The sequence below is a fragment of the Pseudopodoces humilis genome, chromosome 27 (assembly GCF_049639895.1).
Source record: "Pseudopodoces humilis isolate 2021_Gansu_Grassland_sample_001 chromosome 27, ASM4963989v1, whole genome shotgun sequence".
NCBI classification, from domain to species: domain Eukaryota; kingdom Metazoa; phylum Chordata; class Aves; order Passeriformes; family Paridae; genus Pseudopodoces; species Pseudopodoces humilis.
Window position 1 is genome coordinate 5,808,402 of NC_142226.1, and position 27,265 is coordinate 5,835,666.

The following is a 27,265-nucleotide window of genomic DNA, read 5'->3' on the forward strand; positions in this document are numbered from 1 at the left end:
AATGGCTTTCAGTGGCTCAGCCACAGCTCTCCCTGGCAGAGGCTCCCAAGTCCCCCAGAACAGGATTTCATGGAGCATCCAGGCGTCGCTTCCCAAGGTTTCAGCCTCCCAGTGAAAATCATCTGGGCTGTCCCAGCCCTGGTGTGGCCACAGGCCCAGGGCAGTGCCTGTTCCCTGTGCTGGTGCTGCTGAGGCCCCTCAAAGTGTGGGGTCAGAGACCTGGAGGGATTGGGGGTGTCCAGGGAAGGGAAGGGGGCTGGGAAGGGGCTGGAGCCCCAGGAGAGGCTGAGGGAGCTGGGAAGGGGCTCAGGCTGGAGCAAAGGAGGCTCAGGGGGAATTTCTGGCTCTGCACAAGTCCCTGGCAGGAGGGGACAGCCGGGGGAGATGGGCTCTGCTGCCAGGAACAGGGACAGGGGGAGAGGGAACGGCCTCAGGCTGCCTCGGGGGAGGTTTAGGTTGGATATTGGGAAATATTTCTTCACCAAAAGGGTGAGGAAATATTAAAACACGCTGCCCAGGTTGAGTCACCATCCCTCGAGGGATTTAAAAGCAGTGTGGATGTGGCATTTGGCGACACCGGGTTAGTGGTGGCCTCGGGCCAGTGCTGGGGGAACAGCCGGACTCGATGCTCTCCAGGGGAAGCTTTCCCGACCCCACCGATTCCGCGGTTCCACGCTCCGGTCCCCTCCGGCACGCCGGGCTGGGTTTGCCGGATGCTCCGGGCGGAGGATGCCCGCAGCCCCTCCCCGGCGCCTCCCGCCCGCCCCCCGCCCCGCCCCGGCCCGGCCCGGAGCCGGTGGGTGCCCAGCCCGGCGGCGCTCGGAGCCAGCCCGCCGCGGGCACCCGCCGGCAGCGATGCCGCTCGCCCAGCTGGCCCAGCCCTGGCCCGACATGGAGCTGGTGCATCTGGACACGGAGGTGAGCGGGCACGGCCGGGGGGGCTCCGGGGCGGGGGGCTCCGCCGAACAAAGGAGCGCCCGCCGGGACCCCGCGGAGCCGCTCCCTGCGGCGGGGGAGAGCGGCAGCCGGAGCCCTGCGCTGCCGGGGCCGCTCCGAGACCGCTCCGAGACCGCTCCGAGACCGCTCCGAGACCGCTCCGAGACCGCTCCGGGGCCGCTCCGAGACCGCTCCGGGGCAGCTCCGAGACCGCTCCGAGACCGCTCCGGGGCTCGCCGTGCGCTCCCGGGGCTCGCCGTGCGCTCCCGGGGCTCGCCGTGCGCTCCCGGGGCTGTGGTCGGGGCAGTGGAGGCTGCCGGGCTCGCTGCAGCCCGTGCGGGCTGTGAGCGTTCAGGGAGTGCAGGCAGCGCTCCCGAATCTCCCGGGTGCAGAGGAAAGCGGACCCGGCTGAAGGCCCAGGGAATAAAGATCTCAGTTTTGGGGGTTTTCTCCCTCACCTCCCCAGCGCCGTCTTCTCGCACAGGCCTGCGCCGCCAACTCCGATCACGCTCCCGTGTCACTTTGCTGGATGTCTGCTCTTCCCTCCCACCTGGCTCTTCTCCTCCTCATGAAGACCCCCAAGGCAGATGTGCAGGACGGAGCTCATCCCCTGCCCACATCTGCGGAGCCATTTCCGAGGGAAGGGACAGCTTGCAGCAGTTGTCACCCACGGCTGAGGCTCTGTGCTCTGGCACTCCTCACTTGAACATCTTCTCGCTCAAACTGGAACCTCCAGAGGGGAGGTGGGGATTTTGTCCCAGGTGTTTCACAGACCGTGGTGCTTTCCTGTCGTTCTGTCTGGGTTTGATGGTGTCACACTCCCCCATCATACCTGGGGATGGCTCCACGGTTAACTGGTCGGATTTGCTCGGTCCTGTTTGAAATTGCCTCTTCAGAGGTCTGTACTTTGAGCAGAGGCAGCGTTCCACCCCCGCTGCAGGGACAGCAGGGAGGCACTGGCCATTCATGGTGAGATTTCCTAATTTCCATCAGCCAGGTATGGCACAGCTTCTCCTGGAGTCCCCCGTGAGCTGGGGAGGCTCCGCCTGGCCCAAACACCCGGCACGAAGTGCGGTGGGTGAGGAGCCCCTGCTCTGAAACATCGCTGGAGCCATGAGGAGCAGTTTGTGCTCCAAGCTGGGAGAGGAGGGAAATCCTGCGGCAGCTCCTGAATCATGTCGTGTGCCCAGAGCCGGGCCCTAGGTTATTGCTGGCAGACAGGGATTTTCATTTGTGCTTCCTCCCTGAAAAGTCAGAAAACGCCGCTCGACTGATGACGGGAGGAAATGAAGGCTGGTGCCCGGGGCAGTGGAAGCCGCGGGCGAGGCTTCATTCAGAGCCTGATCCCGGCTGTCCCAGGGGCTCCGGGATCGCTTCCAGAGGAAATACCGGGGGCTCCGGGCTCTTGTCAGCTGGCTCAGGGACTCTTTTCCTCTTGGCATTAGGAGCGGCTGCGTTAATCGTCATCCGAGACCGGACGGAGCCTCTGGCTCTCCCCGGCTCACCTTGGCCGCAGCTCGGGGTCAGGGTCAGGCACCACGTGCAGGTGGGATTTCAGCAGATCTGGATCTCTGTGTCTCAGGATCTCAAGTGGGAATTAGCACTTTACCTCCCTTCGGTTTAAAATGACAATACACGCTTAATTGCAGCGAGGAGAATCATACAGGTGTTCTTCACCTCTACACCCGGGTCAGACGTCAGAGAGCTCCCTGAGGTCCAGCACTGGAGTGGAAACAGCTTGGGAAGAGTTTTGCACTTTGAGGCTAAAATCGCCAAGGGCAGGGGCCCAAGGGGGAAGTTTTCAGCACTCCTGGGAGAGGTGGCACCACTGAGAAAGCAAGGAGACATTTCTGGAACACCGGTTACGTAAATTGCCCTGGGATCGCTGCCATCCAGGTTAGAAACCGGCTTCCTCCGACCTTTGCTTTCTGAGTCATGGAGCAGAGGTGCTGTCACCGTGCTGGTGGAGGCATCAGTCCTTTTGTTGAGGGATTTGGGGTTTTTCCACTGTGTTCTGGGAGAACTGGCCATGTGGTGCCCCTTGTCCCAGCCCACCGGAGCTCAGCACGTGGGAGTGGGTGGCAATGGGAGCTCAAACTGCTCCCTGGCAGGAGCCAAGTCCCTCTGTCCTGGAGGCTGAGCTTTATAATCATCTCTCCTGCTTTTTCTTACCCTTGCCATTCTCTCTTCTGCTCATAGTATTCCAATATTGCTTGTGTAGTAGAAAAACGTGGCTGGGGCAGAGTACAAAGCTGGAGAATGGAGTTGAGTGACACAGAAATCCTTCCCTGGGAGGGTGGGCAGGCCCTGGCACAGGGTGCCCAGAGAAGCTGTGGCTGCCCCTGGATCCCTGGCAGTGCCCAAGGCCAGGCTGGACAGGGCTTGGAGCAGCCTGGGACAGTGGGAGGTGTCCCTGCCATGACAGAGGGAATGAGATGGGCTTTAAGGTCCATCCCAAACCATCCTGTGTTTCTTTGATTCCATAACTCCATCCCCATAGTGATGGATCTGTCATCAGCGCTCTGCTTTGCTTCAAATTCTTCTTTCATTACACAAACCTGCAACAATGCAACTGACGTGGGATTACGCCAAACTCCACCACTTCAAGCTAATTATTTTTGCCTGTATATATGTATCACCCTTTATTGAGCAGGAGCTACTCATGAATAACTCTTTTCTCAAGCATTGGACTTGAGCTGTGCAAACCACGATCAAGAGACAAGGGACACAGCTGAGTGCTGTCATCCCTGATATGCCTTGTGCAGAGACTCCTCTGTTTGGGCTACCAGAGCTCCTTTGGAGATCTCTATTTTTGTAGAATTATTTCTTTTCTCTGAACTGCAATAGGCAAGATCCATGAATTCCACTTAATGGTAATAGTTTAAACGTGCTTTGTTCTTGTGTCAAACCAGCAGGAGCTCTGAGGTGAAGGGTTTCTTCCCCTGCTCCTTCCTTGAGTGTTCCATGGCTCATCAGAGTTGGCTGAAGGAGCATCTCTGGTACCTGTGAGGTGTTTTGGGGCTCCTCAAAAGCGACTGCTCAAAGCGTTGGGGTGCAGGAATAGCAGCAGGCAGAGCTGTCGCTACCCCGGGCTGGTGTAACCACAGAGCAGGGCTGGGCACCACGGTCCTGCCAGGATGTGCCTCGTCCTGGTTTCACATCACAGCACACTGGCCTGCTCTGGAAATCGCTCCCTGTGCTGAGGATTATGTGGAATTAAAAGGATTTAAAGCGCAAGATGTCCTAAGATAAATATCTCCCAAGTTCAGCCGGGCTGGCAGTTGCGTAACTGAGTGCACTTGTTTTCCAGGATCCTTTTCTGGGTGCTGTTAAGGAAACTCAGCAGGGCCTTTGTGTGAGCCCTGGGGCAGCTGGAGCGTTCAGTCACCCCGAGGTGCCCTGGCTGCTGCTCCTCGTGCCCATCAGATCAGCTCCCTAATCCCCGTTTCCGCTCAGCCCGGAGCAGGGACAGCTGCAAAGCTGCGGGGACAGCTGCGGGCTCCCGCTGGGGCCCCTGTGGCTGCCTCATCAGTAGCCCAAGCCCTGCTCTGCCACAGCCTGGGTGAGCTCCTCACTGGCCTGGGCACCCCAGGGACGATGCCTGGTTGCTGCAGGAGGGAGATCTTTGGAATTCTCTTGGAGCAGGATGTTTGGGAGGCTCCTTTGCAGCCCCAGAGTGCTGTGAGAGGGCAGCTGCGCCTGCTCCCCGCCGTGTGTGGTGGGCAGGGCAGAAATGAAGCATTTTAGAGAGGCAAATGTCAGCCCAAGAAACCCACAAACTATTTCAGCTCTGCTCATGATGTGCTGAATGGCCATATTTTATCTCGGGAGGTGATGAGTCTGGAGCTGTGTTCCCATCTGGAACATTCACAAATGGCTCTCCAATTCCATATGAGGGAATAAGGACTGGTTTTGCTCTGGGGTAGAAGGAGAGCACTTGGCTCTAAACTGCAATTCTCTGCTCACACATCTGACTTACGTCAGCCTGAGAAAGCGACCGCTTCATCAGGAGCTTCATCCCCCTAAGGCCAGGGACCTGTGTGCCCAGGAAAGCTCCCTGGCACGGACACTGCTCTCCTCCTTTCCCCATCCCTTCCATCCCGGCTAGGATGGGTTTCTGCAGCAGCACAAGGACAAGTTTTCCTCGGAGCAAGGAGCTGATAAAACCCAGCCCTCGAAAGTCTGGTGGCTCTGGGGGCATCACCTGGTGTCTCCCAGCTCGCCCTTGAAGCTGAGGGGTTGGACACTCACCCCTCCCCTGAGATGTGCCTTGTGGATCTGTTCTCCAGAGGGATCACTGCTTCCCTCTGTCCAACACACAAATTCTGCTTCTTCAGCTGTCTGAGAGAAAAGCAGCTCCGAGCTGTGGTTTGGATTAGCAGTTCTGAGCTGGGGCTGGCTCACAGCTGAGCCACTGAACATCAGCCTGTCTCCAAGCCTGGTGCTCGAGTGCTGAGTCTCCCCTGCGTTGTGGGGGCTGTTCATAAACACAACTTTTTACTTCACTGCTCAGCTGTTCTCTGTGCTAACGCAGGAGAGCTCGGTGCAAACACCAGGGCAGCATTCCCCTGGGGGAGCCTGCTGCTGCTGCTGGGGCTTTTCTGCTGAAACTACTGTGGAACTTCCTAAGTTGGGACTAGGGCGAGTTGTGGAGCTCAGATGGGGTGCACAGAGGTGCAGTGTAGAGGACACCTGAGGAAAAAGTCAGGTTGATCCCATCACTGGGTCCTTGCTGCTCCAGGGAAGGAGTTGGCTTCGTTTCTGTCAGTTCCTGAAAGGTTCTAGAACCCACTCATTCCACTGAGGATCTGAGGCTCGAGTCCACTGGCATTGCAACTCCTCCCTTGGCCCATGACTTCTGAAAAGGAGGGAATAAACTGCCCTTGTTCTTCCCGAGGAGGAGAGGAACGCCGTGATTTTTGGAGCCTGAGACTGCAGTGCAAACAGATGTCAAAGCAAAGTCTTCTTGCCCTTGTTTTTCTCCACAGTCTGCAGAAAACCTCCTGTACGTGCTTATCCTGCTCTGAGTATCTGTGACTCAATGAAATCCCACCCACTCCTGCTCCCCCGGCTTCCCCGGGCGGTGCCGGAGCTGAACCCGATCCCTGCGGGCTCCGGTGCCCGCGGGTCCCCGCGGTGACTTTCGCGGAGCTGGACCTGGAGCCAGGCGGGTGGGGCAGGTTCCCTGCAGGTACCGGCTGCCGTGGGCTAATAAATAACCGATAAAGGCTGCAGTTAAAGCCGATGGCACGGCACGATGGTTGTGAGCTCGGTGCCGGAGTGGAGCGGGAGGGCCGGGATGGAGCAGCGGCTGCACCCCGAGGTGCCCGGGGGGAATCTGCAGCAGCCCCCCCAGGCATCCCGGCGGGTGCTGTTCACCCCACGAGCAACACTGGCTGCATGAGGAGCCCCAGTTTCATTCGGGGAAAGCGTGGAGAGACTCTCTGGGCAAGAGACTTTCTTTTAAACAAGTTAAAGACAAGAGTTTGGTGTACGGGGAAATGTCCAAGGTGCCACCCTGCCCTGTTTGTCCCACGAGAGGGGCTCCCAAAGCCACCAGCTTTGGTGGGGGACACGAGGAACGATCCCAAATCCCATGCCTAGCATGTGCTAACAGCGGCTTCTCCTCCTTTGCAGAACGGGCAGGCAGCTCCAGAAGAAGGTGGGAATCCTCCATCCAAGGTAAAAAATGCCCCGGGGTTACGTCTGCAAGTCCCTCTGAGCGTGGGGGTGTGAGCTGACTCGGGGATGGTTATTTTTAAACCCTGTAAAGCTGCTGCTGCTCTGTAAATCTGCAGGAGTGCACGTGGGAGAGCGAGGGACTGGAGACGGGGAAGAGGAAAGATAAACCCCTGTCCTCCTGTCCCTTCGGTCATCCAAACTTGCCTGGAAGGTTTTCCAGAGGGTCACCGGGGTCCAGCACACCGGAGCTGGAGTGGAGGCTGCAGCCGAGGGCGAGCAGTGAGAACCCCGGGGTGTTTCAGTGCCGTGTTTATGCCTTTCTCTGTGGTGTGATCTTGCCAGCTGGGATGAGAAGTACAAGAGAAATGGATGGTTTTGGCACAGCTGCCCTTGCTGAGCGTCTGGTATCTGTTTATTCTCTTGTCTTGGTGGGGCTGGGAGAAGCTGCCCTCTGCATCCCCGTTAGCATCAGCTGGGAATGACAGAAGGAGCTGAGCTGCCGTGTTTTGGGCAGGGATCTGAGCCTGCTGCTCCTTCCTGAGACACCTAAAGCTCCTCCTGCTCCACACCAGAGCAGCGTGGTGTGAAGGACTGGATTTGTCTGCTGTGAGCCCTCCCCAGGTACAGGAGCAGCACGGTGCTGTCCCCTGGGCATTTCCTGCTTGTGCCCATTCCTCTGTCCTGCACTCCCAGCAGAGCACAAGGGCCACGTCAGTACCGTGAAATCATAATCCCTTCAGGATTTCCTTTTCCCATCCAGCCGTGCTCTGAGCGTGGAGAATGACACAAAACATTGGATTTGCCCTGGGCAGCCTTCCCGAGTGGTTTGTCAAGAGTTCTGTACCCTCAGCGAGGGCCCTGTGGCAGCTTCTCTCTCTGAATCATCCTGCCCAAGGCTCTGGGGGCTTGTTGGGTTGTTTTTCCAGCTGCTTACGTTGTATTTTTAGTAAAAGACATTTAAACCTAAACCCCAGTTGTCTACATTTCAGCCAGTTCTTTTTTTCCCTGGGACATTTGTGGGTTTCTAGCAGTGCCAGTGCATCTCTCCTACCTGTTGTGCCTCTCTGTCCCACTCTGGAGCTGGCCTGGCACTTCTTCAGCAGCTTGCAAAGAAATCTTTGGGTCAGATGAATTCAGGTCAATGGAACTTGCACTTCCCTCCCCTGAGAGCGGTGGCTTTATGGCTCTGCACTGTGCCTGCATCTCTGGCCCGGGGAAAAAAGGAATCCGTGTCTTCTGCTTGGATTCCAGATGGGTTTCTAAGGTTTGGGACTTTGCCTCTTTCATCTTCAAACACTTGCCTAAGCTGCCCTTCCCTAAATGCTGCTGATGGATGCTGCTTTAAAAATCGTTTAGGATTTTTTTCTCTTTGAAGGACATGACTGAGACAAACCCTGGCTGATTCCATCTGTGGGTGCCATTCCACAGAAAGATCATGAGACAGAAGCCAAAAAGCGCTTGAGGTTCCCTTTGCTGCTGTGTGGGATGTGGATGTGCAGCCCAGGCTGGAGCACAGCACTGGGAAGTTCTCCAGCATCCCAGAGCAGGGAAGGCACAAGAGCTCTGTGCTGCTGCAGGTGTCCTGCTTTCTGCTTTTCTGAGGCCCCGTGGCCAAAATGCCTGTGAGCAGTGCCTGACAATCCCATTTTGGGTAACTTTGAGCACCCAAAGCTCCGCTGCACGCTCCTGAAATAACCTCGGTGGCGTTTTCCAAGTTTGTACAAGGTATGTTTGCTAGCAGCACAAATGAAATCTCTCCTGTAAACACATACCTTCAACTTGAGGGCAGCTCTGCCCTGAGATGCTGCAGATGGGGGATGCAGGCAGCCCCCAGAATATCTGTGTGGTTCTTTCTGTGCTTGGACAGCAGCAGCAGCTCCTGGCTCTGGCTCTGCCTCCAGCAGGAGAAGCAAGTGGCCATCACCATTAACAATTGTCATACTGCAGGTTGCTCAGGCTCCCTCCCACACCCTTCTGTGCTGTGTGTGGAGAGCTGCAAGGGGAAGAAACACCTTTTCTCCAGGTTTGTGCTACCCTTTTGCAGCTCATTCTGTGATCTCTGCTAAAAATAACCTGAAGCTGCGACAGCGGCGATTTCTCAAAGCCCACACGCGGCCCTGGCCCTCCCGGCCCTGCCAACAGGACAGTGCCAAAGTCCAGTCCTCGTGTGCCTGGGCCATAACCAAAGCCTCTGGAAAGGAGGAAACCCAAGAGTTCCTCAAAAGAGTCGGGGAGTTCACAGTTGGTGCTGTCAGACCGATGGAGTGTGATGCCTGTGTCACCATCTCACCTGAAACACGAGGAAATGGTCACAGCAGAGGGAGCAAGGGGATGTTTTGGGCCAGGCTGGCTCTGTTCTGGTACTTTCTTGCTGCTTTTGTGGCTCCAGCTCAGCTTCCTACCCAGGACAGCTGGTGCATTCCACAACCTGCCGTGTTTTCTACCTTTCAAGAACAGTTGTGGTGCACAAGTCCCTGCAGGTCCCATTCCTCAGGGCTTACCTTGGGAATGTCTGCAAGGTCCTGGTGCTGCTTGGGGCTGGGGAAGAGTCAGTGCTCACAGTGGATGGGATGAGGCTGTGTTTTGAATCTGCACTGCAAACAGGGTTAATTGTGGCCACATCCCTAACACCAGGCTGCAGGATGGGCACCGGGATGGATTTTTTTCTCACCTTCTTTGGTGGTGGTGGTTAAAAGCCTCTCTGGGTTCAGAGCTTCGTTCTCTCTTGTGTTCTCCAAATTTTAATTGCCAGGTTGGGTGAAATTGGTCCTTGTTCCTTGGGGAACAGCAACTGCATTCAGTGGAAAAATGGAACCTCTCATAATTGGGGTTTTTCAGCCTGCTCTGCAGCCAGCTGGGCTGAGGGGTGAGCCTGTGCTCCCTGAAGGTGCCAAGCATGAGGAATTATACATGGAAGTACAACACCCAGTTAGTGAAATCACTTCATCATGAAAGGCAGAGGAGTGGAATGGCAGTGCTGAGTGTGCCCACACTCTCTCTGGGGAACGGGCTGAGGGTGCTGATCAGCTTCTTCTGGGGTGATAATCACAGAGCTCCGGGAGAGCTGGGGAAGGGAAGATCTGAGCTCTCCCAGCTCCGCACCATAAAAGGGACCTTTGAGACAGGAGCAAGGGCTGTGCTCTGCCACAGACACCGGGCAGGAGGTGCTCCAGGCTGAGCCTGCCTGTGGCAGTGCAGGAGAGGGAGGGATGAGGCTTTTCCCCAGCTCTGTGTCTCTCCTGTTGCTTTATCCTGAGCAGGTCCAGCTTGCAGGCAGGTCCTTCCCTGCAGCTCCTTGCGAGGGCATGAAGGAATGCTGGGCAGGGACACCTTCCCCTGGTTGCCCAGGCCCTGTCCCAGCTGGCCTGTGAGGCTCCAGGTGAGGGAGGCTCCTGGGCCAGCACTGCCCTTGAGCTCCAGGCTGAGAGCAGGACAGGATCCACATCCAGTGCTGTGATCCTGCTCAGCCTCTTAACGTGAAGGGTTTCAAAACAAGTGGGAGCTCTGCTCTGTGCGTGTTTGCACAGCTGCTGCTGGTTCCTCCAGGACCTGGAAAGCTGTGGAGCTGTGGGAAGAGGCAGGTACCTCAGCAAATCCCTTCTCAGGCCACTGTCCCTCTCCTGTGGCTCCCAGACAGCAGTGTTCTGGCCAGGCTGTGGGAGCAGAACATCTCCAGTGTGCTCTGGTGCTGCCTGGAAATTTCCCTGACTCTGCAGGGACTGGGCAGCAGCTGTGGCCACGCTGAACATTTGGCTTTTCCAGCCTGTCACTGGTAAAGCTCCGAGTTCAAACTGGCTGCTGTGCCTTGTCAGCTGAAGGAATTGAGTGGCTTTGCTGCTCCAGCAGTGCCTGACAGCTGCCTGGCCTCTTCTGGCAGAGCCTTTGCTCTGTGTCCTTGGCAGGGCTGGGCTATGGCGAACAGCAGCTTCTGAGCTCTTAAAAAACACAAATAAACGCCTGTTTGAGGAGCAGAGTCTCTGATGAGCTGCAGGCTCTAATGAATAATTGAAGAGGGGTCAGTTTACAGGACTTGCACACGAGGAATGCAGCAGAGTCTGCTCCAGCAGCCCTCCCACATGGTCCCCAACCCATCCAAACCGCTCCGGTTTCTTCTCTGCCATTTCCATCCACCTGGTGAGTTTGTAGAAGCTGCCTCATCTTCTGTCTCCAGAAAGCTTCTTATTGAAGGAAAAAAAACCCTGAAAATCTCTTACTGTGTGTTGTACTTGGAGGGGACAGTGGTGAGAGCTGGCAGTGGAGAGGACCCCAAATTCTCATTTGATTTTTGAAGGGGCCAAAGTGGGTTTGGGTCACTGGGTCACCCACCCCAGCAGCTGGGAGCTTGCAGTGTCCTTGGCTGGCCAAGACACTGCTGGGATTCTCCCTGCCTGAAGCTCCTGTGGCTTCACCAGTCTCAGCTTTATTTGGAAGTGAAGCCTGGTTTGGACATGAGCAGTAAATTCCTTCCCTAGCTCCAGGTGAAGCTGCAGAAGCTGTTTTTGCTGCCTGCCAGGGCTGCCAGGGGTGGGGACCATCCAGGGAGAGGAGTCCCAGCTATCTAAGAATTCCTGCCTTGCCTGCAGCCCTTTTCCTTCTCCCTTAGGAAATCCCCTGTGTTCGTGCCTGGGGCAGCCTCTGAGCAGTGGGAGCAGAGGCACTGCAGCAGCTCCTGCTGATCTCATTGCAGCTCTGAGGCAGGAAGGGTTTCCCAGCTGCAGCCTGAAATCCAGGTCCTTCCTTCCCCTGGCTGTCCTGGAGAGCGCAGCTGGGAAACGTCACCCTTTGGATATGGAAAAGGAGAGTGTTTATCCCTGTTTGTGCTTGAAGCTGCTCTGGGAATGCCAAGAGGGCTGAGACAGACGCTCTGTGCTCCTGAGCTGGGGCTGCACTGATCCCCTCGCTGGCAGAGAGGATTTCACTGCACAGCCCGGGTGGGGAATGGCTCTGCACCAGAGAACTCCAGCCCTGGGGTCCGTGGTCACCTTTGGGGTCCAGGACGGGACCCCTGGGGTGTCCACAGGGACAGAGTGAGGAGAAAAAAGCTCCTTAAAATAGAGGGGAAGAGGACAAAACGTGGTATTCCCAGCGTGGGCTGCAATCCCCTTGCTGTGATGGTTGGGAAGGGATGGATGTGATCTCCATGTTTGGGAAGGGATGGATGTGATCTCCATGGTCCTGTCCCTGGAGCAGCTGAGCCGTGGAGGGGGTGGCTGCTGGCTGTGTCTGTGGTTTTATAAACATTAAATGATAAAATATTGCTTTGCTCCAGCAGACACTCATCCTGTGCGCTCTCACCGGGGTGTTGGCAGCGCACAGCTCGGGGTGTGTTTTGGACAGGGCTTTTTTTGCTTTTAACCCTGCTGCAGTTCACAGCCCCCCCAAAAGGTGACAATCCCTTTTCTCTCAGCGTGTCCTGCACGAGTGACATCCCCTGAGGGTGGGAGAGAGCCAGGCTTGCACAGACCCAGCCCAGCAAAGGCTTCTCCAGGTCCTGAGAACACTTTTGGTGTGCCTTGCGAGGGAAGGGCAGCCTGTGTGCTGTGGGAGGAGTGTGGAATTCCAGCGTTCCTGCAATACAGAATAGTTTCCACATCCCACAATTACTCCAAGGGCAGCAAACAATTCTTGGTTCTTGTTGTGAAACCGGTGTTGTATTTTATAATTCGGCTAGAAAGAGATGTCAGGTTTTTTAGTGCAAGTCGCAGAAGTGCCATGATGGAAGGTGGTGCTTTACTGCTGGTTCCTCAGAGTGGCATTCTGTGTTTGGAACAGTCTGGGACGGGGTCTCCTGGTTTTACCACCATCCAAGCATGAGCTGGTTGGAATTTGCTGAGAGCAGAGCTTTTCTCCCTGCTGGGAGCTGTGAGTAGGGCTGCAGGAAGGGGAGGCTGCATCCTTTGCTCTCTCTCGCACTGGAGGCTGATTTGCTCTGCAGAAGCTGCAGAACTGAGTAATTCCTCATCTCCTGGCTGTTAGAGGTGTTTTCCTCTCCAGTGTCACGTTTCACTGGGTGCAAAGTCCTGGCTCCCCGTGCTCCTCTCACAGCTCTGGAACTGCGGCAGCTCCGGAGCCGTGGGGAAGTCTCCGCGGAGTTTGGGAACATCTTTTGCCTGAGCTTGTATCTTTAGCCCAAACAGCTCATTGTCAGCTGATCCTGGCCAGTTGCAGCTTGTGGTGCCTGGGAATGGTGCAGAAATTCTATTTCTTTATTTATTTATTGAAGAAACTTTCAGGATCTGCTGCCAGCATAGCCCTGGATGGAGCCAGGAGCGTGTGAGGGGTGCCTGTGCTGCAGCCTCTCTGCTCTCCATCCCAAAACCGACCTCAGCCCTCTGACATAAAGCAGATATTTTGGTTTCCCTGTGAAACAAGTTGGTTAAAAACTGAGCAGATCAAAAAGGATGTCATGAAGCCCAAGGACAGGGGCTCAGCTGTGTGAGCCACCATCTGCCTTCTCCCTTCCTCCCCCTCAGGCTTTGCTTGAGAAAACCCCTCATCCCTTAATGATTTCCAAGCTCCCTCTGTTTCAGGGGTGCTGAATCTTCCCAGAGGTGTTTATGAAATGGGCTTTGGGCTGCCCCCATCCCCTTTCAGATGAGAAACACATTTTGGACGTTGAGGATGCTCCGAGTGCCACCTGCTGGAATGTGCTCGAGGGGTGCCAGTGTGATGCTGCCTGGCCCCTGGCAGCGTTCCCCCCTCAGGGATTTCCTGAAACCCCCGTTGTGGGGAGCCAGGATCACTGGAGGAGCAGCACAGCCTTCCCAGGAGGCACCAGGTTATTTTTACACAGTTTGGTTGCCTCTGTGAGTGGGGAGGAATCGCCCTCAGGAGGATGGCAGAGCGTTTCCAGGAGTCAGGCTTTTGTTTTGCCGTGTGTGGGGGGCTCCTGATGTTTTCCACGCCAGGATGGAGCTGGTCATTCCCTTCTTCACCTGCTGTGTAAGGGTTTGGGCACGAGGGCTTTGATGATTTGAGGATTTCTGGGCACCACGTTACCCCCACTGAGCAGAGGCCTGACCGTGTCCTCTGGGTTTCTCCTCCCTCTCCCATTTTTGGCTGGTTTTGTTTTTCAGGAGGCCAATAACAGTCCTTGGAGATGGCGTGGGGTGAAACGTGCAGCCCTGCTCCCTCTCAGTGATCCCTTCCTGCAAAGCTGCTGCCAGGAATCCGCCCCTGTCCTGATCCACTCCTTGGGAAGTTCCCGTTCCCCCCGGTGTTCCCGGGCTGTGTTTGGAGCTCTGACTTTGTGCAGAACTTCCACCTTCAAAGCCACCCCGCGGTGTCCCTTCCTCCTCGGGCCCAGTGTCTGTCAGCAAATGCCCTTGTGCAGTGTGAGTTCACGGGCTGAGGAAGCCTCTCTCTCCCTGCACATCCTCTTGGGTTGTTCCAAGGTCTTGTTTTAGGAGATCCTGTGGCCCCAAGGTACCCCAAGCCAAACCCTTCCCTTCCCAGCCTGGGCCACGTCTCTGCTCAGTGTCCCACAGGATTCCTCAGCCTGGGGGCTCCCAGGGGCGCTGAAGAGGATCCACCACAAAAATACTGTCAAAAGTACGGGGTTCTGGCCAAGTCTTTTGTTGCAAATGAGGCCAAGGGCCAGCCTTGCCCAAAAAAGGCCTTTGCAGGAGGGCAGGCAGTGACTGGGGAGGTTTCTTTGCTTTGTTCCCCTTTCTGAGAACCACCACTTGAAAAAAAACTTCCAGACAGAGCAGCCTTTGCTGCTCTCCACAAACTTCAGCCTGGCTTCCTCTGCAGAGCTGCAGCACCTCGTGCTTCCCACCGGTTCCAGGTCCCTCCACAGCAGCTGGATCGTTCTGAACCAGTTCTCTCCCGATTTCTGTGTGCAAGGGTAATGCAGAGCCACATGTGCACTCCCAGTTCCCTCAGGAGACCAGCTGCTTTCAGCCATGGGTTTTACCAACCTCATTGTAAAAGACTTCTTCCCTGTATCTGATCTCAATCTCCCCTCTTTTAGCACAAAACCATCACTCCTTGTCCTGTTGCAACAGGCCCTGCTAAAAACTCTGTCCCCAGCTTTCCTTTAGGACCTGGGAGGGGCTCTGAGCTCTCCCTGGAGCCTTCTCCTCTCCAGGGGAGCACCCCCAGCTCTCCCAGAGCAGAGGGGCTCCAGCCCTGAAACATCCTCGTGGCCTTCTCCAGCAGGTCCAGGCTGCTCCTGCGCTGATCCAGAAGCTGCTGCTGCCTTTCCCTGGAGAGCTTTAATCCCACTGATCCTACAGGGAGAGCATCCCTGCTGGATCAGCATTTGTGCTGCTCAGAGCAGGGACAGACACATTTGGAGGAGGAAAACTCCCGAGACTCTCAGTAGCTCATTGCTGCCTTGTGCAGGGCCTGAAATCGCTCTTTCTGTGCCTGTTTTTGTGTGTGTGGCACGGGGGACTGACCTGACCCTCCTGAAAAGCCGGCTGGGATTTGCTGATGGCTCTTTCCTTGCCTAAGCACCCGTAAAGCCACCCAGTGTTCTGCTCTGGCTGCCGCATTGTGCAGCCATGACCACACAAAGCCATTTCCCCATACGAAACCGCCGTTTCCTTTCAGTAAAACTCCCAAAATCCATCCCAGTGACACAACCTCACACCGGGCCCAGAGCTCAGCGGGCAGCTGGGGAAGGATGGCAGGATAACAGCCCAAAGCTTTGGAGATGCTGAGGCTCCTCTTCCGCAGCAAGCCAAGGATCCAGGAGGCAAGTGGCTGATAAAATCCCTGCTCTGCCTGCGGTGCTGGGCTCTGTCTCTTCTGCAGGACACGAGGGATCAGGGAATTCCTGAGCCTAGAGAGCCAGACCTTACCCAGCTTTAATTAAGCGCTTTTTTGGAGGGTATGGCTGCTTCCTAAGAAGTGTCTTTCCTAGGTGCTGCCAGATTTTGGGAGTGTTTTGGGACCAGAGCATGTGTTGAAGCAACAGAAATTAAAACAGCTTCTGGTTAGTTGTTGATGAATAGGAAGCGAAATGCCAAGAGCAGAATCTGTTTCGAGCTTTGCAGGGTGGGTTTTTTTTTCTTGCATTTAGATGTGACGGTCTCAACCGGCAAAGTGACAAAACGCGAGCAAAAACAAACCTGTCTCTTGGCTTCTGGCTTGTAAAATCCTCCCTCAAAAAAAGGGGAAAGTAGAAAACAGGACTCGTATTTTGAACTTGGGAAAAGCCCCTGTTGGTCTGTGCCCAGCCCCTGCTCTGGGCTGACTCAGCTGTCCAAGGTGGCACAGGAGAGCTCAGGACTCGTCTCCTCCTCTGACTGGAGCGTCCTGCAGGGCTTTTATTTTCCAGGAGAAGCCAATCTCATTTCCCAGCAGTGCAGGACTCTGGGAAATGCCTGTCTGGAGGCTGGGGGTGACAGCAGGTGCTGGGAGCCCCCAGGAGCAGGGAGTGCTGGACCTGCAGAGATCCGGACTTGTGGTCCTGGTGAGACACCCGCAGGGGCTGTGAACAGCTCACCTGGTCCTGCTGAACAGGCTCTTTGGGAAAACTTCAGCAGAGAATCACGGCCCCTCTGTGCTGACGTTTGTTTATTGTCCCACAGGCAAAATCTGACATCACTTGGATAGAGAAAGACCTCGTGGACTCTGCAGACAAGGTAGGAGAGGGCTCTGGGCACCTCAAGGCTCATCCATTCCATTTGTATCCTGTCCCACACACACAGAGCTCGCAGGGACCTCTCTGCAAACCAAACCCTTTCCTGCCTCCCACCCCTGGCAGCCCCCCTCAGCTCTGTGGAGAGCAGCTATTGCTCACTCGTTCACGTGACATCCTGGACTTGATTTCATCCTCCTCCTCCTCCTTCCTCCCCACACCAACCCCCTTTCCGTGCTGTCATTTGTGTCTCCTGTGGCTTTCTGATCTTGTCAGCGAGCCAGGACAGGCACTTTTGGTTGCGTGGTTGTGCAGGGGGGATTTTATTGCCTTTCTGAGGCTCCTCTCCCACGCTGGTAACACAACATGAAAAATGGTCTGGGTCAGGATGAGATTTATCAGCCGGGCCCACGCACAGGGAGATCACTGCTCCCCCACACCGAGACGTGGGGCTGCTGTGGGATGGGTGCTCACCTCGGGTGCTCAGGGTTTCTCCTCCCAGGGCTGGCTCAGAAGGCAGGAGGTGTCGGTGTGAACAGGGAGCAGCTGCAGGTGCTTTTCCATGGCTGGCACCTGCCCCAGCCCCCAGAACACAGCGAGGAGGGGCCGGGCCCAGCTGCCTCCATGGGTTCAGTCATTTGTTTCTTTCCTTATCGGGTCTCAAAGAGCACGTGATGGGGTCAGAGGGGGCAAGACAGTCATAATTTGTGTCTCTGGTTCCATCCTCGGCACGCTCGGGAGAAATTCAGAAATCGGAGCTGACACGGGGCTATTTCCTTTTGTGTGGGTGTCTTTTGACTCATTTCAAGGGGTTTCTTTCTTACCTGCACCCGCTGCTGCGGGAAACATCTGTCTGTCCTGATGGGAAGGTCAAAGGAGAACAGGTCTGGAGGGGGAAGGAGGCAAAACAAGCCCTCTAAATACCTCTGCTCTGTCCTGCCAATAATCTGAGCCATGGAGGGTTCAGAAACAAGAAATGCCCTTAAAAGCACCTCAGAGTGACCTTCGGGGTGGCTCTCAGATAAACAACTCCACACTCCACAGCCAGGACTCTTGTGCAGCATGAGGCAAGCGAAGGACTGATTGCAAATCCAAACATTCCCGGAGGGATCCCAGTGGGTGAGCCCTCATCCCCAGGGGAGAGCAGAGACCTGCAGCTCTCCAAGGTGTTGTCACACTCCTGGCTGGGTTCTTGTGAGTTTGTCTCTTCTGTTTTAGAGAGCAAAGTGGCTCCTCACGGGTTCCCCTGTTGTGGAGATACCCCAAAGCTCCCAGCCTGACGTGAGCTTCAGGCAGCATTAGATGGAAATCACTTTGAGGAGACCGTGTGTGTTTTCTATCAGTGTCTTCCTGAGCCAGGGAACCCAGCGACGAGCTGTGAGATTATTTTTTTAAAAACAAACCTGAGAGAGAAAAAAAAAACCAAAAAAAAGCCCCAACCACAAGCGCTGCTGCTGGGGAGGGGGAGCGTGAACCTCCCTCCCTCCGTGTGACTGAGTCCCGTCCCCTCTGCACATCCGCCCCTGGCGCAGCCACCTGCAGCTCCGGGGCCGCAGCTCCGGGGCCAGGCCGTGTAGATCGGGATGGGACCATGGAGAGGGACCCTAAACTTCCCCGGCTCTGGGCGTTCCTGACGCTCTGGCTGCAGAGGAAGCACCGAGCCAAGCCCTGCAGCCTGCAGCTGCCTGTCCCCAGCCAGCTCGCCGCTCCGGTCAGTACCGCTGGCACCGCTTCCCCTCCTGCTGCTGCCTGATGCTTCCTGTTCAGGGCACTCTGGTTTGCTTTTCTTTCTCTGCCTTCGGGGACAGCTTGTTGTGGTGGCACTGGAAGAAGCTGAACTCGGTGGAACACAGGTGCTTTTGTGAGTTCTGTGAGGGAAAATCCTCCCTTGTGTCAGCAAGATACCAAATGGCTTCTCAAAGTGCTTCTGTGGTCGGAGGATCACAGGATGGGCTGGGCTGGAGGGGACCCTAAAGCCCATCCAGTGCCACCTGTGCCACAGCAGGGACCCCTCCCACTGTCCCAGGCTGCTCCAAGCCCTGTCCAACCTGGCCTTGGGCACTTGCAGGGATCCAGGGGCAGCCACAGCTGCTCACGACCCTTCCAGGGAAGAATTTCTCCCTATTGGGTCCATTTTTGGGTCTCTCCCTGCTGTGGGCTCTCTCCCTGGACAGCTGAGCTGGCAGGAGGAGCTGAACTTGGCTGGCTCCTGCTCCAGCTCTGGAGGTGGGAAGCTGCTCCTCACAGCAGCTGTCTGCAGGGACTCAGCCTCCAGATGGACCCAGAAGTGCAAAGTGGCTGCTTTAAGCTGGGAGATCATCTGGAACACGAAAATGCGTTGTTTAAAGGATTATGGGATCTTTCTTGCCTGTGATCACTGAGCCCAGGGAAAGGCAGGATAACACCAGGGAGCTCCTGGGCCCCTGCCCTGAGTGCCTGAGTAGCACAGGAGAGAGCAGAATGGGAAAAAAGCCACTTCCTAAACTGGGAAAAGTGGGAAGGAGCTCGGTGCAGGTGGGCAGCACATCCACGGGCACTGGAGGGTGCCTGGGCTGGGCAGGAGGACAGGCAGGGCTGGCACCTGCCTCTGCCTGCCTTCAAAAGCTGCTTTGATGAGCTGGTTCCAGACCAAGTGTCTGAATAGGTCTAGAAAACAAAGTGTGAGTTTTTTCTCCCAGCTCTGCAAGGGAAAAAGAGGAATTGTAGTTCCAGCTTTCTGCAGTCTCTGCTGGCCACAGCTCCCCAGGGCCAGCGCCAGCAGAGTTTAATGCATTTTGAACATAATTGCTGTCCTTTGGGTCCAAAAGTTTTACTGGGAATAGGAGGTGTTTCAGCATCACCTCAGGGTCTGTGGCTGTGCTGGCCCAGCTCCCTTGGTGAGTTTATTCTATTTATGCTGATTAAATCTATTTTTTCTTCTTTATTTTTTTTTTTGAAGTAAAATAATGTGTTTTAAACAAAACATGTGCCAGAGACCTTGGCTTCCCCTCAATCTTCTTGAAGGCTGGAGTCTGTTAAAGCATCATCTGTATGTGCTGAAGATGCACTAAGACTTATGTTGCAGAGTTGCTCAGATTGCTGAGCAGATGGGCTCCAACATGTCTGATTTTTGCCAGCCCTGGCCCTGTTTTGACAACAGTGCCGTATTTTTTGTGTTGTGGGATTTTTAGTGGCATAAACACTCCTGTTTTTGCTACCAGTGCCTCAGAAAGGAAGGTGCTTCTCAAGCACTCTTCTGAAATGCAGTTCAAAGCAGCTTCTGTGGTTGGGAGGGAGGGCTCTGTATTTACCTGGTCCTCCCTGCCCTGACTTATTGATTGCAGATGCTGATACCTGTGACAAGCTCCAAGCTTCCTGCTTCTCTCAGATGTGGCTCCTGTGAGTCTGGAGCTGCACTCCTTGTTCCATAACCCCATAATTCTGCTTCCCCTTGCTCAGGAGTCCCTGCCCTCTGTTTCAGGGGGAAGGTGTGGTGCAGGAGATCAACATCACACACCATGTGAAGGAGGGCTCTGAGAAGGCTGATCCCTCACAGTTTGAGCTCCTGAAGGTGCTGGGACAGGGCTCTTTTGGCAAGGTAAGGTCACTTCTTCCTGTGTGCCATGCCAGGGAAATGATTCTGGTGACGAAAGGAACCATCCCCAACACAAGCATGTTCCTGACTCCCAGGAATGACCCTGGGCACGTTCCTCCCTTCTCAGAAGTGCTGCTGTGTGCCCCAGGCTGGGTTTGGCCCCTCTTTACAGTCCAGTTTCCCTTCTGTGAAGGAGGAAGGAAGTAGCCTGTAGCTCTTATCAGTTTCAATAATCCAGGTCTCTTACAGCCCATCTGCTGACACGTTAGATCAGCTTGGTGTCAGTCTGACAGCGGGGCTTGGACAGGACTGTGTGCTGCTGCCTGGGCAAATGCAGCATCAGAGGAGAGTTGGGAAAGACCTCTGGGATCATCCAGACCAGAAACAAGAAATGCCCTTAAAAGCACCTCAGAGTGACCTTCAGGGTGGCTCTCAGATAAACAACTCCACACTCCACAGCCAGGACTCTTGTGCAGCATGAGGCAAGCGAAGGACTGATTGCAAATCCAAACATTCCCGGAGGGATCCCAGTGGGTGAGCCCTCATCCCCAGGGGAGAGCAGAGACCTGCAGCTCTCCAAGTTGTTGTCACACCTTGGAGTGTGACACTTGCAGGCGGTGTCCTTGTGATGCTGCCTAAAACCAGGTGGAAGGAGACATCAGGGAAGGAGATAAAAATCCAGAGGATGCAGGGCCTTGAATAACAAAGATCTGATGTGAGTGACAAAGCAGGAGTGAAGCATCAGTGCCTCCAGCATCAGCTCGGGAGCTGCAGGAGTCAGGAGGTGTGGAAGGTTGGGGGGTGAGAGGAGCCTGTTGGGAAGGTAGAATTAGAAAGAAATGATAAATATGACTCCTTAGCCAGAAAGGCTAAGGAAGAAATACAAATGAAAATTTTTCTTTGAATAATTCAAAGAAACCGGGCTGGTGTGCCAGAACACATTCTTTCCTGCAATAAAACCAAGCTGAGACCCCTCTTCCCAACCTTATAAGGAAAGGTCTAAAGGACCCTGAGATAACTAAAAATATGTAAAAACAGCGATTTCTATAGGTCACACACAAATGTTACTGTATTAGTATGCTTAGAAAGATTGGTTAGTGAAGGAATAGAATATTCAAATGTATAGATTATATAAGTAACTGCAAAAGAGAATTCTCTCTCTTGGTTCTCTTTGTCTCTCTTGTTTCTCTTAGTCCCTCTTAGCTCTTGGTCTCTCTTGATACTCTTACTACACCTCTCTTGGTCTCTCTTGCTTCACTCTTGCTGCTCTTTTTCCCCAGCTCTCTCACTTCTGTTCTGTCCCTCTCTTAGCAATCTTAAGTCTTGAGCTCATGTATTCATATTTTACCCCCTTTTGTATTGTTCCCTCCGAGCCCGCTTTGAGCTCTATCTGCTGGCTCATAGCAGCTTCTCTCTCTCTCCCACGCCCTGAAATAAACTCCTAACACCCAACTCGATTATAGAGATCTTTGCCGTGTCTCAGACCGTCCCCAAAAAGCGTCTCCTACAGGAGCCCACACACAAAACTTCCCTGGAAAAACCCCACGGGAAAGCTGGAGCTTCTCAGGGACACTCCGGGGTTGGGGAAGCATCCGGCTCCTCAGTGTTCAGAACTTGGTGAATTTGGTGTTCTTGTGCCTCAAGGTTTTCTTGGTGAGGAAAATAACACCCCCAGACAGCAACCACCTGTATGCCATGAAAGTGCTCAAGAAGGCCACGCTGAAAGGTAGGAAGGAGACTCAGTGATTTAAAGAGCGCTGGGGAAATGTCACAGCAGCCACTGCTGGCCCTGGGGTGGGCTGGGTGAAAGAGCAGAATGGAAAAAACTGGGGAAAAAAGATCATTGGAAGAAAAAATGGGGGAAAAAAGGACAAAAATTTGGGATAAAAATGGGAAAAAAGAGACAGAATTAAAGGGAAAAGTGAAAAAAAAAATATTTGGGCTAAAAACTGGAAAAAAAGATAATTGGAAGAAAAAATGGGGGAAAAAAGGATGAAAATTTGGGATAAAAATGGGAAAGAAGAGACAGAATTAAAGGGAAAAGTGAAAAAAAAAAGAAGATTTGGGTTAAAAACTGGAAAAAAAGATAATTGGAAGAAAAAATGGGGAAAAAAGGACAGAATTTCGGAAGAAAGTGGAAAAAAAGGAAAAAATTTGGGATAAAAATGGGAAAAAAGAGACAGAATTAAAAGGAAAAGTGAAAAAAAATATTTGGGCTAAAAACTGGAAAAAAAGATAATTGGAAGAAAAAATGGGGGAAAAAAGGACGAAAATTTGGGATAAAAATGGGAAAGAAGAGACAGAATTAAAGGGAAAAGTGAAAAAAAGATTTGGGCTAAAAACTGGAAAAAAGATAATTGGAAGAAAAAATGGGGGGAAAAAGGATGAAAATTTGGGATAAAAATGGGAAAGAAGAGACAGAATTAAAGGGAAAAGTGAAAAAAAAAAAGAAGATTTGGGTTAAAAACTGGAAAAAAAGATAATTGGAAGAAAAAATGGGGAAAAAAAGGACAGAATTTCGGAAGAAAGTGGAAAAAAAGGAAAAAATTTGGGATAAAAATGGGAAAAAAGAGACAGAATTAAAAGGAAAAGTGAGAAAAAATATTTGGGCTAAAAACTGGAAAAAAAGATAATTGGAAGAAAAAATGGGGGAAAAAAGGACGAAAATTTTGGATAAAAATGGGAAAGAAGAGACAGAATTAAAGGGAAAAGTGAAAAAAAAAGATTTGGGTTAAAAATTGGAAAAAAAGATAATTGGAAGAAAAAATGGGGAAAAAAAGGACGAAAATTTGGGATAAAAATGGGAAAGAAGAGACAGAATTAAAGGGAAAAGTGAAAAAAAATATTTGGGCTAAAAACTGGAAAAAAAGATAATTGGAAGAAAAAATGGGGGGAAAAAGGATGAAAATTTGGGATAAAAATGGGAAAGAAGAGACAGAATTAAAGGGAAAAGTGAAAAAAAAAAGAAGATTTTGGTTAAAAACTGGAAAAAAGATAATTGGAAGAAAAAATGGGGAAAAAAAGGACAGAATTTCGGAGGAAAGTGGAAAAATATGAGAAAATTTGGGGTAAAAATGGAAAAAAGACAAAATTTGGGGTAAAAATGGGTGAAAATTCCAAAATTCATCCACATTTGGTTCCAAAGAGGCCCCAAAGAATCAAATTAGGCCAAATTTGGGTCAAAAAGAGACAAAATTTGGGGTAAAAATGGGGTAAAAAGGGGAAAAAAAGAGTGAGATTGGTGCAGGTTTGGGTCCAAAGGTCCATGAAAGGTTCCTGAGAGACTTCCAGAAGGTTCTGGAGCCATCCTGGGGGGTTCTAGACTACCCTGAACAGTGCTGGGTGGTGCTGAGGTTCTAGATCGCTCTTGGGGTTCTAGACCAACCTGGGGTTCTAGATCAACTTGGGGTTCTAGATCGCTCTCGGGGTTCTAGATCAACTTGGGGTTCTAGATCGCTCTCGGGGTTCTAGATCAACTTGGGGTTCTAGATCGCTCTTGGGGTTCTAGATCACTCTGGGGTTCTAGGTCAACTTGGGGTTCTAGATCGCTCTTGGGGTTCTAGATCGCTCTCGGGGGTTCTAGGTCAACTTGGGGTTCTAGATCGCTCTTGGGGTTCTAGATCGCTCTTGGGGTTCTAGATCGCTCTTGGGGTTCTAGATCGCTCTTGGGGTTCTAGGTCGCTCTCGGGGTTCTAGATCGCTCTCGGGGGTTCTAGATCGCTCTCGGGGTTCTAGATCACTCTGGGGTTCTAGATCATTCTGGGGTTCTAGATCAACTTGGGGTTCTAGATCAACTTGGGGTTCTAGGTCGCTCTCGGGGTTCTAGATCGCTCGTGGGGTTCTAGATCGCTCTGGGGTTCTAGATCGCTCTTGGGGGTTCTAGGTCAACTTGGGGTTCTAGGTCGCTCTCTGGGTTCTAGATCAACTTGGGGTTCTAGATCATTCTGGGGTTCTAGATCAACTTGGGGTTCTAGATCAACTTGGGGTTCTAGGTCGCTCGTGGGGTTCTAGATCGCGCTTGTGGGGTTCTAGGTCAACTTGGGGTTCTAGGTCGCTCTTGGGGTTCTAGATCGCTTTGGGGGTTCTAGAGCACTTTGGGGGTTCCAGAGCACCCAGGGGTTCTAGATCATTTTTGGGTTCTAGATTGCTCTTGGGTTTCTAGACTGTCCTGCCTGTTCTGATGTTGCTGAGGTTCTAGATCGCCCTGTGGGCCTTGAGGGTCTTCCAGAAGGTTCTGGATCCATCCTGAGGGTCCTGAGGGACTTCCAGAAGGTTCTGGATCCATCCTGAGGGTCCTGAGGGACTTCCAGAAGGTTCTGGATCCATCCTGAGGGTCCTGAAGGCTGCTGAGGCTCTCCCGGGGTTTTGGACTGTCCTGGGTGATCCGGAACCTCAGCACCGGGCGAGGTCCAGCAGAATAGTCCAGAACCCCCGGACTGGTTCCAGAACCTTGGGACTCTCAGGATGGATTTTGGGGTGAAATTTGGGGATTTTGGGGTGAAATCCCTGGGGATTTTGGGGTGAAATTTGGGGATTTTGGGATGAAATCCCGGGGGATTTTGGGGCTGAAATTTGGGGATTTTGGGATGAAATCCCAGGGGATTTTGGGGCTGAAATTTGGGGATTTTGGGTGAAAATTCAGGGATTTTGGGAGGAAATCCTGGGAAGCTTTTGGGGTGAAATGATAAGTTTAAGAGCATCATGATGGAGGTGGGAAAACCCCTGGCTCAAGCAGCTTGGTGCTGAAGTCTGGGATGGGGCTGGACACTGCCCAGGGGCCTTTTCTGTGTCTGAGCTGCTCCTCTCTCCCCACAGTGCGGGACCGACTGAGGACAAAGATAGAGAGGGACATCCTGGCCGATGTCAACCATCCCTTTGTGGTGAAACTCCACTACGGTGAGTCCTGGCTGCCTTTAAACACAATCCCCTGAGCACAAATCCTTTCCTGGAAGGATCTGTGGTCCCACTGCCTGCTCCAGCTAAGGAATGGGGAATGGAGAATGGATCAGGAGAGGAGGTTTAAACATTAAATCCTGGGGATTAAAACATTAAACCATGAGAAACTGAGAAAGCAGAGCTAACTAGCTGAGCTGGAGTTTGGCAGGGTTAATGTTCTGACTCTGGGGAAGGCAAGGACAGCTTTGTTCCCTGTAAGGTGACCAGTGAGTGCCTCTCCCAGGAAAACAGCCCTTTCAGGAGGGTATCACTGGCAGAAAGGGAACCAGACCCCCATAAAATGAGGATTTTCTGCAGTGCCAGAGTGCTGTGGGGAGCTCCCATTTCAGCAGCAGGGACAGGCCAGCTCCTTTACCCCATCAGCCCTACCTGCATTTAACCCAGGAACCACGCAGGGCATGTACCCAGCTGGAGCCACTGGGATTTAAGTGATTAATGTAACACCACGGAGCCTTCCCTCAGTGCAGGGGTTTGATTCCTGCTCTGGGCTTGTGTTTCAGCATTCCAGACAGAGGGGAAGCTGTACCTCATCTTGGATTTCCTCAGAGGAGGTGACCTTTTCACTCGGCTTTCCAAAGAGGTGGGTATGCTCCGGCATCTCGGTGGGCTGCTGAAGCTCAGCTCATCCCTGGTCTGGAGAAGTAACTCACCCTTGCAGTCCTTGAGAGGGTGAAAACAGCCTCCAACCTGCTGCTAGTGCAGAGCTGGCACCAGGGGAGGGTGTTGTGGGAGCCCTGAGCTCCAGCAGAAAAGCAGCAGCACGGGTGGCAGGTCCCACCCCTGCAACAGCTTCCGATGAGCATCTCCTAAAGAACGAGAACTAAAACAAGGCAATGAGAACTCAAACTGCTCCCTGGCAGGAGCCAAGTCCCTCTGTCCTGGAGGCTGAGCTTTATAATCATCTCTCCTGCTTTTTCTTACCCTTGCCATTCTCTCTTCTGCTCATAGTATTCCAATGTTGCTTGTGTAGTAGAAAAACGTGGCTGGGGCAGAGTACAAATGCTGGAGAGTGGAGTTGAGTGACACAGAAATCCTTCCCTGGGAGGGTGGGCAGGCCCTGGCACAGGGTGCCCAGAGAAGCTGTGGCTGCCCCTGGATCCCTGGCAGTGCCCAAGGCCAGGCTGGACAGGGCTTGGAGCAGCCTGGGACAGTGGGAGGTGTCCCTGCCATGGCAGGGGTGGCACTGGATCCGTTAAGGTCCATTCTGATCCAAACCATGAACAGTGGGGGGAAGTCTGGGAAACAGAAAGGGCAGGAGAGAGCAACACGGATGTGGAAGGTCTTGCCTGGGTGCAGGGGAGCTGCTGGCATTGTAACCCAGCACCTCTCTGCTTTCTCCCCCTCCCTGCAGGTCATGTTCACCGAGGAGGACGTGAAGTTCTACCTGGCAGAGCTGGCACTGGGGCTCGACCACTTGCACAGCCTGGGGATCATCTACAGGGACCTCAAGCCAGAGAAGTATGTGTGGCCAGCTGAGGGAGGATCCCAGCCCTGCAGCCAGCCCAGCCTGCAGTCAGGGAACAGCTTCCACCTTCCTGAGGGGCTGGAGGATGCCCTGGGGCTGGACAGATGGGAGGTGGTGGTGCCAGTCCAAGGCTGCTGCTCCTCAGAGCTGTGTGTGCCACAGGGCCGAGCAGAGATCCGTGGCAGCCTCCAGGCTCCAGCTTTAGGCAGCTGGGAGCCTTCAGAGGGAGAAGGGAGCAGGCTGGGCTCTGCAGAGCCCACCCCAGCTTGGTCACCCTTGCCTGGGGTGTGTGGGGATCAGAGGGGATAACCTCTGGGGCCACTGGTTCACTGTGAAGCCAAGGATGAGGAGAGGAGGGAGCTGCTCCTGGCCCCACTCCTGTCTTGGTGGTGGAGCTTAAAGCACTGGGAGAAGGGACAGGTAGCTTTTCCTTTGGATTCTGGGAGCCAGAGGATGATCTTGGACTATCCTTTGCTGTGCCTGTTCTCACCAGCTCTTATCACAGACAGTAACAACTTGTTTTTCCATTCCTGCTGTAGCATCCTCTTGGATGAAGAGGGGCACATCAAACTCACAGGTAAGGGGCTCCACAGAGCCTTGGGCTCCAGCAAGGTTGGTTCCTGACATACAGAGCTGCTCGAAATGTTTGGAGTAGTGGCTGTGTGCTGACAACTTCCCCTTGTGCAGATTTTGGCTTGAGTAAGGAGGCCATAGACCACGAGAAGAAAGCCTACTCCTTCTGTGGTACCGTGGAGTACATGGCTCCGGAGGTGGTGAATCGCCAGGGCCACTCGCACAGCGCTGACTGGTGGTCCTACGGGGTCCTCATGGTGGGTACCCTGTCCAGGACTGGGAATGGCAGCTGCCCCTGCTCTGGAACCAGGCAGGGCTCTGTGTGTCCTCCAGACCTGCTGACCGGGGAGGGGGGCTCCCCACACCCCCCAAAACGCTCCCTAAGGGGCTCCAGCCAGGAGCGCTGGTCCCTGGAGGCTGTTGTGCCAGCCGGTGCTGGGGTGTGAGGGGGCTGTGGGGTGTCCATGGGGTGTGTGGGATGCATGGG

The 27,265-nt window shown here is 53.8% G+C and overlaps 1 protein-coding gene across 5 annotated transcripts in view; it reads left to right on the forward strand.

Annotated features, from left to right (window-relative positions):
• Positions 1 to 785: 785 nt before the first annotated feature.
• The window catches only part of RPS6KA1 (ribosomal protein S6 kinase A1), a 32,403-nt gene continuing 5,923 nt past the window's right edge, over positions 786 to 27,265 (forward strand). For 2 of the 5 annotated variants that reach the window (XM_014258549.2, XM_088067322.1), the window contains exons 1-10: positions 786 to 918; positions 6,574 to 6,618; positions 16,161 to 16,214; positions 19,671 to 19,787; positions 21,429 to 21,510; positions 24,600 to 24,680; positions 25,241 to 25,320; positions 26,092 to 26,198; positions 26,745 to 26,782; positions 26,893 to 27,035. In XM_014258549.2, the coding sequence (XP_014114024.1) occupies positions 856 to 918; positions 6,574 to 6,618; positions 16,161 to 16,214; positions 19,671 to 19,787; positions 21,429 to 21,510; positions 24,600 to 24,680; positions 25,241 to 25,320; positions 26,092 to 26,198; positions 26,745 to 26,782; positions 26,893 to 27,035 (810 nt within the window). In that variant the 5' untranslated portion in view covers positions 786 to 855. Of the gene's footprint in view, positions 919 to 6,573; positions 6,619 to 15,214; positions 15,323 to 16,160; positions 16,215 to 17,754; positions 17,922 to 19,670; positions 19,788 to 21,428; positions 21,511 to 24,599; positions 24,681 to 25,240; positions 25,321 to 26,091; positions 26,199 to 26,744; positions 26,783 to 26,892; positions 27,036 to 27,265 lie in introns of those variants that run through there. The other 3 variants (XM_014258552.2, XM_014258551.2, XM_014258550.2) reach the window with 3 other exon arrangements.